Source organism: Panulirus ornatus, chromosome 2 (genome assembly GCF_036320965.1).
Source record: "Panulirus ornatus isolate Po-2019 chromosome 2, ASM3632096v1, whole genome shotgun sequence".
NCBI lineage: Eukaryota > Metazoa > Arthropoda > Malacostraca > Decapoda > Palinuridae > Panulirus > Panulirus ornatus.
The window spans coordinates 32,971,342-32,983,836 of NC_092225.1; the positions used below are offsets into that span (position 1 = coordinate 32,971,342).

Genomic DNA, 12,495 nt, shown 5'->3' on the forward strand with positions numbered 1-12,495 from the left:
TCATGCCACAAGCATCTTTTGCGCAATCCATCACTGATTCCCTAAATACATCCCATTCCTCCCCCACTCCCCTTATTTCCATTGTTCTCACCTTTTTCCATTCTGTACTCAGTCTCTCCTGGTACTTCCTCACACAGGTCTCCTTCCCAAGCTCACTTACTCTCACCACCCTCTTCACCCCAACATTCACTCTTCTTTTCTGAAAACCCATACAAATCTTCACCTTAGCCTCCACAAGATAATGATCAGACATCCCTCCAGTTGCACCTCTCAGCACATTAACATCCAAAAGTCTCTCTTTCGCACGCCTGTCAATTAACACGTAATCCAATAACGCTCTCTGGCCATCTCTCCTACTTACATAAGTATACTTATGTATTTTTTTTTATTATTATACTTTGTCGCTGTCTCCCGCATTTGCGAGGTAGCGCAAGGAAACAGACGAAAGAAATGGCCCAACCCCCCCCCCATACACATGTATATACATACGTCCACACACGCAAATATACATACCTACACAGCCTTCCACGGTTTACCCCAGACGCTTCACATGCCCTGCTTCAATCCACTGACAGCACGTCAACCCCGGTATACCACATCGCTCCAATTCACTCTATTCCTTGCCCTCCTTTCACCCTCCTACATGTTCAGGCCCCGATCACACAAAATCTTTTTCACTCCATCTTTCCACCTCCAATTTGGTCTCCCTCTTCTCCTTGTTCCCTCCACCTCCGACACATATATCCTCTTGGTCAATCTTTCCTCACTCATCCTCTCCATGTGCCCAAACCACTTCAAAACACCCTCTTCTGCTCTCTCAACCACGCTCTTTTTATTTCCACACATCTCTCTTACCCTTACGTTACTCACTCGATCAAACCACCTCACACCACACATTGTCCTCAAACATCTCATTTCCAGCACATCCATCCTCCTGCGCACTACTCTATCTATAGCCCACGCCTCGCAACCATACAACATTGTTGGAACCACTATTCCTTCAAACATACCCATTTTTGCTTTCCGAGATAATGTTCTCGACTTCCACACATTCTTCAAGGCCCCCAGGATTTTCGCCCCCTCCCCCACCCTATGATCCACTTCCGCTTCCATGGTTCCATCCGCTGCCAGATCCACTCCCAGATATCTAAAACACTTCACTTCCTCCAGTTTTTCTCCATTCAAACTCACCTCCCAATTGACTTGACCCTCAACCCTACTGTACCTAATAACCTTGCTCTTATTCACATTTACTCTTAACTTTCTTCTTCCACACACTTTACCAAACTCAGTCACCAGCTTCTGCAGTTTCTCACATGAATCAGCCACCAGCGCTGTATCATCAGCGAACAACAACTGACTCACTTCCCAAGCTCTCTCATCCCCAACAGACTTCATACTTGCCCCTCTTTCCAAAACTCTTGCATTTACCTCCCTAACAACCCCATCCATAAACAAATTAAACAACCATGGAGACATCACACACCCCTGCCGCAAACCTACATTCACTGAGAACCAATCACTTTCCTCTCTTCCTACACGTACACATGCCTTACATCCTCGATAAAAACTTTTCACTGCTTCTAACAACTATACTTATGTATATCTCGCTTTTTAAACCAGGTATTCCCAATCATCAGTCCTTTTTCAGCACATAAATCTACAAGCTCTTCACCATTTCCATTTACAACACTGAACACCCCATGTATACCAATTATTCCCTCAACTGCCACATTACTCACCTTTGCATTCAAATCACCCATCACTATAACCCGGTCTCGTGCATCAAAACCACTAACACACTCATTCAGCTGCTCCCAAAACACTTGCCTCTCATGATCTTTCTTCTCATGCCCAGGTGCATATGCACCAATAATCACCCACCTCTCTCCATCAACTTTCAGTTTTACCCATATTAATCGAGAATTTACTTTCTTACATTCTATCACATACTCCCACAACTCCTGTTTCAGGAGTATTGCTACTCCTTCCCTTGCTCTTGTCCTCTCACTAACCCCTGACTTTACTCCCCAGACATTCCCAAACCACTCTTCCCCTTTACCCTTGAGCTTCGTTTCACTCAGAGCCAAAACATCCAGGTTCCTTTCCTCAAACATACTACCTATCTCTCCTTTTTTCACATCTTGGTTACATCCACACACATTTAGGCACCCCAATCTGAGCCTTCGAGGAGGATGAGCACTCCCCGCGTGACTCCTTCTTCTGTTTCCCATTTTAGAAAGTTAATACAAGGAGGGGAGGATTTCTGGCCCCCCGCTCCCGTCCCCTCTAGTCGCTTTCTACGACACGCGAGGAATACGTGGGAAGTATTCTTTCACCCCTATCCCCAGGGATAATATACATATATATATACATATACACATACACACACATATACATACATACGCACATATACACACACACACACATACATATATATACATATGAAAAATGTAAGAAACAATTTAGAAAACTGAAACTTCTAGCTTGAAATGAATGAAAAAATGAATGTCACATAATGGTGCAACCTCTGGCTATGGAAAAAGGAAATGTATAATTTATTTACACAAACGTCAATAGCAGTTCTCATCAATTTAACCACTGTATCAATAAGCTTCAATGTCTAAGCTACATTTTTCTCCAATTTCACTATTTTCTTGTCAAAACACCATGTATGAAAACTATCACTCCAGTAACGCAACTATAAACATTTACTTCCCCTTTAAAAAAAGTTCTGGGGAAGTCTGGGGAAGTTTTAAGCATATGCTTGATAAATTTTTCACTTCAAATCCCTGACAAACATCAATTAGGTCTCCTTAGCTATATGAAAAATTTACTGGTATTCCTCCTTAAAAGATTTGACTTTCTGTTCCCACCACACTTATCCATGAGTCCCTGTTTTCCTCTGTCACATACAGCCACAGTCTTGTTATTACTCAGTGGTCTTGCTTTCTGAAGTAATTTGTATTCATTTATATTTGTAAGGTGTTGCAAATAGATGGTGTGATATGAAAGCTGCTAGATGCAGCAGAGTTTTTGCAAGAAAGTTAGGCATGTATGCAAGTTGAAATAGAGTAGGTTGAGTGGTTACAGGTGAGGGTGGTTCTGTTTTAGGGATGTATGATGTCACCACAGCTGTTAAATTTGTTTATGGATGGGATGGTGGGGAAGATGAAAAGAAGAGTCTTGGGGAGGGTAGCCGGTGTGCAGTCTGTTGGAGGTGGGGAACCTGGGGGATGAGTCTGTTGTTATTTACTTTTGACACTGGTAGCAGTTTCAAGTGAGAAACTGCATAGGTTTGTGTCTTAGTTTTTGAGTGCGTGAAAGGAGAAAGTTGTGAATATATGTGATTAAATGTTTTTAGATTCAACAGTGAAGAGGGAGGATATTTGGAGTGTGCTTTTGAATGGAAAGTACTGAGAGGTAGTAAAGTGTTTTAGATACCTGACAGTGAATATGGCAGCAAATGGATCCACTTGAGCTGAAGTTAGGCATAGGTTGGTTTATTGGGCAAAGGTCCTTGGAGCATTGAGGAATGTGTGGGAAGAGTGGTCACTGTCTGTAAGGGCAAAGATGGTTCTGTTTGATGATATTGTATTCCTATTTGTGCTGTGTGGATGTTAGACTTTAGACAGAAATGTAAAGAGGAAGTTTGATTAATTTTTTCATTATTATACTTAGCCACGTTAGTGAGGTAGCACAAGGAAACAGGCGAAAGAATGGCCCAACCAACCCACATTTGGTATATACATAAATGCCCATACACGCACATATACATACCTATACATTTCAACGTATACATACCTGTACATACACAGACATATACCTATATACACATGTGCATATTCATACTTGCTGCCTTCATCCATTCCCATGGCCACCCCGCCACACATGAAATGGCACCCCCCCTCCCCCTCGTGTGTGAGGTAGCGTTAGGAAAAGACAACAAAGGCAACATTCATTCACATTCAGTCTCTAGCTGTCATGTGTAATGCACCAAAACCACAGCTCCCTTTCCACATTGATTCCTTGATGACTGTATGCAGTATAAGGAGGATTGATTAAGTGGGAAGTGATACTGTAAGTTAGAGGTGTGTTAGTTGGAAGAATATGTATGAGAGAGCTGAAAAGGGTGTACTAAAATGGTTCAGGCATATGGAGAGGATGAGTGAGTTTTGGATGACTAAGAACGTATATATGTTAGAAGTATAGGGAACAAGGAAAAAGGGGAGCCAAGGAGGAGGTGAAAGGTTGAAGTGAAAGTTGCTTTGATAGTTCAGGGCCAGAATGTGTAGGAGGGTGTGAAGCATGTAAGGGATATAGCAGATTGGAGTGATGTGGTATACAGGGATATGGGATGACATGCTGTGAATGGGCTGAACCAGGGCATATGAAGCGGCTAGGGTAATCCATGGAAAGGTTCGAAATTTTCACCTCCAGTATAATTGGCTCCTCCTATTACTGTCTTTCCATCGTTTTCATCCCTTTTTAATTTTGCTTTCCTTTTATGCATTACATGTGTTCCCTGTCTGTTTATTAATAATCGTATCATAGATGTACTCTTAAGGGTATAAATGGGTGCATGGGTTATTAAGGTGAAAGGAAATGGAACAGCTTGTGGATTTGTGTGCTCAAAAAAGGACAAAGTATAATAAAAAAAAAATAATATTTTTCTTGAAAAATATTTCTTAAGTTTTATTCTTATTTATGTGCTAAGATTCATAGTACAGTATACCTGTATTATACTGAGTGTTTCTTAGAATTTTATTTTTTGTGGAAATTAGGTTGAGAGATTTACTCCAGGAATGTAACCCCTTTATCCCACTGAGTCTTATGATAAAACCAGTTTCACTATCTGGTGATTCTGATAACCTGTGTTTTCCAGGAATGAATCTCCAACATAAAGCAGTGTTTAGGTGTAATAGATTTATGTTAACCAAAAAATTTCAATGAGATTATGGGATTTCATATTTACATGTAAGATGCAATATTTTCTATTAAAGAACATAAATTATATTTCATAAATGATTGTAAGTTTTAAATATATTACAGGAAGTAACGTTTTTCTTCTGTTTCAGGGAACTCCATATCAAATGATTTAGTTTATGACTGGAGTCAAAAAAATGAATTTGTGATAGTATCGGTATTGGTGGGGCAAGGCCATGACAATCGGACTGTTAATATCAACTCTGATGAAACGAGTCTCGCAGTTTCGCTAACAGATGGCAGAAAGTTTTCAACACTTCTGTATGAGTCCATTGTACCAGAAGCAAATTCTGTGTCATACAAAGGGACTCGATGCATCATCAAACTCCTTAAGAATGACCCAAAAATTCATTGGCCACATTTAGAGGTAAAGGTTGATATTCAGCTTCAGTTGAAGTACAATTTTGCATTTCATTTGAATATGTATAAAGTGTGATGCTGTAAACACAAAGGTGATTGCTTATTAAAGAGTATTTAGGATGTAATTACCATAGCAGAAGGGAAAAATAGGGTAGGGACTATGGTTGCTCTGTAAAAGTTATAGTCTGTTTTGTTAATAATTTCTTAAGAGAAAGAGGTGTTTGTTTGAGAAAATTATTTTGTAAGAGAATAGTTTCAAAACATATATGAGCACTCATACCAGGTCTATGTATTCAATAATGTTGTATGAATAGTCATATTATACATTTAATGTTTGAGAGGAAAAAGAGGAAGTATATGAATTTGGGATATGGTTGAATTACAATGATAGGGATTAATGTCACAGTTGTTGTTTGCTGATGATATATCTCTGTTGGCTGATTCGTGTGAGAAACTGCAGAAGCTGGTGACTGAGTTTGGTAAAGTGTGTGAAAGAAGAAAGCTGAGAGTAAATGTGAATAAGAGAAAGGTTATTAGGTACAGTAGGGTTGAGGGACAAGTCAATTGGGAGGTGAGTTTTAATGGAGAAAAACTGGAGGAAGAAGTGTTTTAGGTATCTGGGAGTGGATTTGGCAGCGGATGGAACCATGGAAGCGGAAGTGAATCGTAGGGTGGGGGAGGGGGCGAAAGTTCTGGGAGCGTTGAAGAATGTGTGGAAGTCGAGAACATTATCTGGAGGGAACGAGAAGTGGGAGACCAAATTGGAGGTGGAAAGATGGAGTGAAAAAGATTTTGAGTGATCGGGGCCTGAACATGCAGGAGGGTGAAAGGCGGGCAAGGAATAGAGTGAATTGGATCGATGTGGTATTCCAGGGTTGATGTGCTGTCAGTGGATTGAATCAGGGCATGTGAAGCGTCTGGGGTAAACCATGGAAAGTTGTGTGGGGCCTGGATGTGGAAAGGGAGCTGTGGTTTCGGGCATTTTTGCATGACAGCTAGAGACTGAGTGTGAACGAATGGGGCCTTTGTTGTCTTTTCCTAGCGCTACCTCGCACACATGAGGGGGGAGGGGGATGGTATTCCATGTGTGGCGAGGTGGCGATAGGAATGAATAAAGGCAGACAGTGTGAATTGTGTGCATGGGTATATATGTATGTGTCTGTGTGTGTATATATATGTGTACATTGAGATGTATAGGTATGTATATTTGTGTGTGTGGACGTGTATGTATATACATGTGTATGGGTGTGGGTTGGGCCATTTCTTTCGTCTGTTTCCTTGCGCTACCTCGCAAACGCGGGAGACAGTGACAAAGCAAAATAATAATAATAATTTTTTTTCATACTATTCGCCATTTCCCGCGATAGCAAGGTAGCATTAAGAACAGAGGACTGGGCCTTTTTTGGAATATCCTCACCTGGCCCCTTCTGTTCCTTCTTTTGGAAAATTAAAAAAAAAAGAAGGGGAGGATTTCCAGCCCCCTGCTCCCTCCCCTTTTAGTCGCCTTGTACGACACGCAGGGAATACGTGGGAAGTATTCTTAATCCCCTATCCCCAGGGATAATAATGATAATGATAATAATAATAATAATAATGATAATAATAATAATATTTTTTTTTTTTTTTTTTTTTTTTTTGCCGCTGTCTCCCGCGTTTGCGAGGTAGCGCAAGGAAACAGACGAAAGAAATGGCCCAACCCACCCCCATACACATGCCTTGATTCAATCCACTGACAGCACGTCAACCCCGATATACCACATCGCTCCAATTCCTCGCGTGTCGTAGAAAGCGCCTAGAGGGGACGGGAGCGGGGGGCCAGAAATCCTCCCCTCCTTGTATTTTTTTAACTTTCTAAAATGGGAAACAGAAGAAGGAGCTTTCGTCTGTTTCCTTGCGCTACCTCGCAAACGCGGGAGACAGCGACAAAGCAAAAAATAATAATAATAATAAATCATAAATTATATGGGAGGGTATTGATTGAAAGGGTGAAGGCATGTACAGAGCATCAGATTGGGGAAAAGCAGTGTGGTTTCAGGAGTGGTAGAGGATGTGTGGATCAGGTGTTTGCTTTGAAGAATGTATGTGAGAAATACTTAGAAAAGCAAATGGATTTGTATGTAGCATTTATGGATCTGGAGAAGGCATATGATAGAGTTGATAGAGATGCTCTGTGGAAGGTATTGAGAATATATGGTGTGGGAGGAAAGTTGTTAGAAGCAGTGAAAAGTTTTTATCGAGGATGTAAGGCATGTGTACGTGTAGGAAGAGAGGAAAGTGATTGGTTCTCAGTGAATGTAGGTTTGCGGCAGGGGTGTGTGATGTCTCCATGGTTGTTTAATTTGTTTATGGATGGGGTTGTTAGGGAGGTGAATGCAAGAGTTTTGGAAAGAGGGGCAAGTATGAAGTCTGTTGGGGATGAGAGAGCTTGGGAAGTGAATCAGTTGTTGTTCACTGATGATACAGCGCTGGTGGCTGATTCATGTGAGAAACTGCAGAAGCTGGCGACTGAGTTTGGTAAAGTGTGTGAAAGAAGAAAGTTAAGAGTAAATGTGAATAAGAGCAAGGTTATCATGTACAGTACGGTTGAGGGTCAAGCCAATTGGGAGGTAAGTTTGAATGGAGAAAAACTGGAGGAAGTAAAGTGTTTTAGATATCTGGGAGTGGATTTGGCAGCGGATGGAACCATGGAAGCGGAAGTGAATCGTAGGGTGGGGGAGGGGGCGAAAATCCTGGGAGCCTTGAAGAATGTGTGGAAATCGAGAACATTATCTCGGAAAGCAAAAATGGGTATGTTTGAAGGAATAGTGGTTCCAACAATGTTGTATGGTTGCGAGGCGTGGGCTATGGATAGAGTTGTGTGCAGGAGGGTGGATGTGCTGGAAATGAGATGTTTGAGGACAATGTGTGGTGTGAGGTGGTTTGATCGAGTAACTAATGTAAGGGTAAGAGAGTTGTGTGGAAATAAAAAGAGCATGGTTGAGAAAGCAGAAGAGGGTGTTTTGAAATGGTTTGGGCACATGGAGAGAATGAGTGAGGAAAGATTGACCAAGAGGATATATGTGTTGGAGGTGGAAGGAATGAGGAGAAGTGGGAGACCAAATTGGAGGTGGAAAGATGGAGTGAAAAAGATTTTGTGTGATCGGGGCCTGAACATGCAGGAGGGTGAAAGGAGGGCAAGGAATAGAGTGAATTTCAGAATGCTGTCAGTAGATTGAATCAAGGCATGTGAAGCGTCTGGGGTAAACCATGGAAAGCTGTGTAGGTATGTATATTTGCGTGTGTGGACGTGTATGTATATACATGTGTATGGGGGTGGGTTGGGCCATTTCTTTCGTCTGTTTCCTTGCACTACCTTGCAAATGCGGGAGACAGCGACAAAAAAAAAAAATCATAAAATGTATTAGCTTGTGGTAATGTTTTAGGTGATTCTTGAAGGCTCAGATTGGGGTGTCTGAATATGTGTGGATGTAATCAAGATGAGAAGAAAGGAGAGATAGGTAGTATGTTTGAAGAAAGAAACCTGAATGTTTTGTCTCTGAGTGAAACAAAGCTCAAGGGTAAAGGGGAAGAATGGTTTGGGAAAGTCTTGGGAGTAAAGTCAGGGGTTGGTGAGACGACAAGAGCAAAGGAAGGAGTAGTACTGCTCCTGAATGTCATAAGAGGCATCTGAAGAGTAGGAAATGAGGGTGCTGGAAAACTGTCCATGCTCCTTTTGTACTTTATTATGTTGAAACAGGAGCACAGTGGAAATATTCTCTCAAAGGTTAAAGGTTCAGTTTTCTGCTTCTGGTGCTTCTCTGCTAAGGCAGGAAGGCAAAAAGAAATCAAGAAAGAGAGAGAGAAATTAACTTATAAGTGTACAAGTGAATGCTTATGCTCCTTTGAGTGACAGGAGGGAAGATGAAAGAATGTGGTATGGGAGGAGATGAGTGAATGCTTATGCTCCTTTTAGTGAGAAGAGTAAAGATGAAAGAATGTGTTTTGGGAGGAAATGAGTGAATGCTTTGGCAGATTTATTGCTAGTGATCTCTCAGTTATTGATGTTAGAAGTGGTTTATATAGCAACCAAGAGTTTGATTAGAGGACATAGGGTCTGCAGTGCAACTGGAAATGGGGTAAAAGTTTTTCAGTTGTGTTTTGAAAGAGAAATGATGAGGAATTTTAAAAAGTTGCAGACGTGTGAGATTTGGGTTAGAGGTCTTTGGGCATTATTGGATTATCTGTTCATATGACATGTGTTTAAAGGAGAGGGTGTGCTGTGAACATTCTTAGAGATGTGACCATTTCTTGGTTGAAGAGATAGTGAAAGTTTGTTGAGAGTTTGGGGGAAAAGGGAAATGACGCGAGTCAAAGAAGTGTAAAACTGGGTGAGCTTGTAGATATGTCTGTGTTCTAAGATACCAAGAGAAACTGAGTGAAAAATGTCATAGAGATGGAATTTAATGAAGTGAATAGAAAAGGAGTGAAAGATATCTGGGGAAACTTTGACATGCTGGTGAAGTGTGTGGCATGTTGGAGGAACATTGTTGTTTGAGAAAGGGTGGAAGGTGGTAGTGTGATGAAGGTAAATCATTAGTGAAAGAGAAAAGGCAGGTTTTTGGATGCTATTGGTTTTCAAGTTGCACTCCTCTGACCCAGGTAGCTGTCATTTCTTCATGCCTCACCCACATATGGACTACTGGCATTTTGTCTACAAACACAATCTTTTATTGTCATGCATAACACTTGACAACATCTAACTCACTTATCTCATACTTCATAACTTTAGATTTTCCTTCGGTGAGCAATATATATTAGCCCTGCCTTTTGGCAAAATGGTAGGTGAATTAGAAAGTTGTAGATTGGAACATTAAGGCAGGAGCATTAGGTAGAAACATTAGGAAGGAGCATTAGGTAGAAGTTGTCAGTAGGACATTAGGTAAGAGCCCCTGCAAACACTGCACTAGATTTGCTCCTTTGCCAGTGGGCTGTTAAGGGTGAGGCACTAAAGGCTAATAAGCAGCACTGGAGTTCACTTGTTATGTAGACTCTACATCCATGGTCACCCCCATGAGGGAGTTCTATGTCTGGACAGGTGTCAGAGATAGGTAAAGGTAAATAGATAGTTGAACTTGCTACAGCTTTGCATTTCATTATATAATATGATAATGATATTTAAAAAGAAAGAATACTTTCCACGTATCCCCACATGTCATAGAAGGCGACTAAAGGGAGGGGGGGGCTGGAAACCCCCCCTCCTTGTATTTAAATTTCTAAAAGGGGAAACAGAAGAAGGAGTCAAGCGGGGAGTGCTCATCCTCCTCGAAGCCTCAGATTGGGGTGTCTGAATGTATGTAGATATAATCAAGATGAGATGAAAGGAGAGATAGGTAGTATGTTTGAAAAAAGAAACCTGGATGTTTTGGCTCTGAGTAAAACGAAGCTCAAGGGTAAAGGGGAAGAGTGGCTTGGGAAAGTCTTTGGAGTAAACTCAGGGGTTGGTGAGAGGACAAGAGCAAAGGAAGGAGTAGCACTACTCCTGAAGCAGGAGTCGTGGTAGTATGTGATTGACAGTAAGAAAGTAAATTCTAGATTGATTGGGATAAAACTGAAAGTAGATGGAGAGAGGTGGGTGACTATTGGTGCTTATGCACCTGGTCATGAGAGGCAAGTGTCTTAGGAGCAGCTGAGTGAGTGTGTCAGCAGCTTTGATGCACGAGACCAGGTTATGGTAATGTGGCAGTTAAGGGTATAATTGGTGTACATGGGGTGTTCAGTGTTGGAAATGGAAATGATGAAGAGCTTGTGTATTTGTTTGCTGTAAATGGACTGGTGATTGGGAATTCCTGATTTAATAAGAGATATACATAAGCATATGTATGTGAGTAGGAGAGGTCAAAGGGTGTTATTGGATTATGTGTTAATTGATAGGTGTTTAAAAGAGAGACTTTTGGATGTTAATGAGCTGAGATGGGAAGCTGGGGGGATGTCTGATCACAACCTTCTGAAGGCAAAGGTGAAGATTAGTAGAGGTTTCGAGAAAAGAAGAGAGAATGTTGGGGAGAAGAGAGTGGTGAGAGTAAGTGAGCTTGGAAAGGAGACTTTTGTTAGGAAGTACCTGGAGAGATTGAATGTAGAATGGCAATGAAAAGTTTTTACCAAGGGTGTAAGGCATGTGTATGAGTTGGAAGTTTTTATCATGAATGTATGGATAAGAGTAGGAGGAAAGGAGAGTGATTGGTTCCCAGTTAATGTCGGTTTGCAGCAGGGGTGCGTGATGTCCCATGGTTGTTTAATTTGTTTGTGGTTTGGGAGATTAATACAAGAGTTTTGGAGAGAGGGGCAAGTATGCCGTCTGTTTTGGATGAGAGGGCATGGGAGGTGAGTCAGTTGTTTTTTGCTGATGATACAGCTCAGGTGGCTGATTTGGATGAGAAACTGCAGAGGTTGGTGACTGAGTTTCGAAAAGTGTTCGAAGGAGAAAGTTGAGAGCAAATGTGAATAAGAGCAAGGTTATTAGGTTCAGTAGGGCTGAGGGACAAGTTAATTGGGATGTAAGTTTGAATGGAGAAAAATTGGAAGGAGTGAAGTGTTTTAGATATCTGGGAGTGGACTTAAAAGCAAATGGAACCGTGGAAGTGGAAGAGAGTTACAGGTTGGGGGAGGGGGCAAAGGTTCTGGGAGCAATGAGAATGTATGGAAGTTAAGAACGTTATCTTGGAGAGCAAATTTGGATATGTTTGAAGGAATAGTAGTTTCAACAGTGCTATATGGTTGCAAGGCATGGGCTATAGATAGAGTTGTTCGGTGGAGGGTGAATGTGTTGGAAATGAAATGTTTGAGGACAACATGTGGTTTGAGGTGGTTTGATCAAGTAATGAAAGGGTAAGAGAGATGTGTGGTAATAAAAGTGTGGTTGGGGGAGCAGAAGAGAGTAAAATGGTTTGGACATATGGAGAGATTGAGTGAGGAAAGATTGGCAAAGAGGATATATGTGTCAAGAGGTGGAGAGAACAAGGAGGCTGTAGACCAAATTGGAGGTGGAAGGATGGTGTGAAATAGATTTTGAGCGATTGGGGCCTGAATATACGGGAGGGTGAAAGGCATGCAAGGAATAGAGTTAATTGGAACAACGTGGTATATCAGGGTCGACATGCTATCAGTGGACTG

The 12,495-nt window shown here is 41.4% G+C and overlaps 1 protein-coding gene across 1 annotated transcript in view; it reads left to right on the forward strand.

Moving 5' to 3' along the window:
• Positions 1-12,495, forward strand: part of LOC139756055 (ubiquitin carboxyl-terminal hydrolase 19-like) — a 197,528-nt gene that overhangs the window by 23,984 nt on the left and 161,049 nt on the right. The window contains 1 exon segment of the mRNA XM_071675047.1: positions 5,079-5,353. Within this exon segment, the coding sequence (XP_071531148.1) occupies positions 5,079-5,353 (275 nt within the window).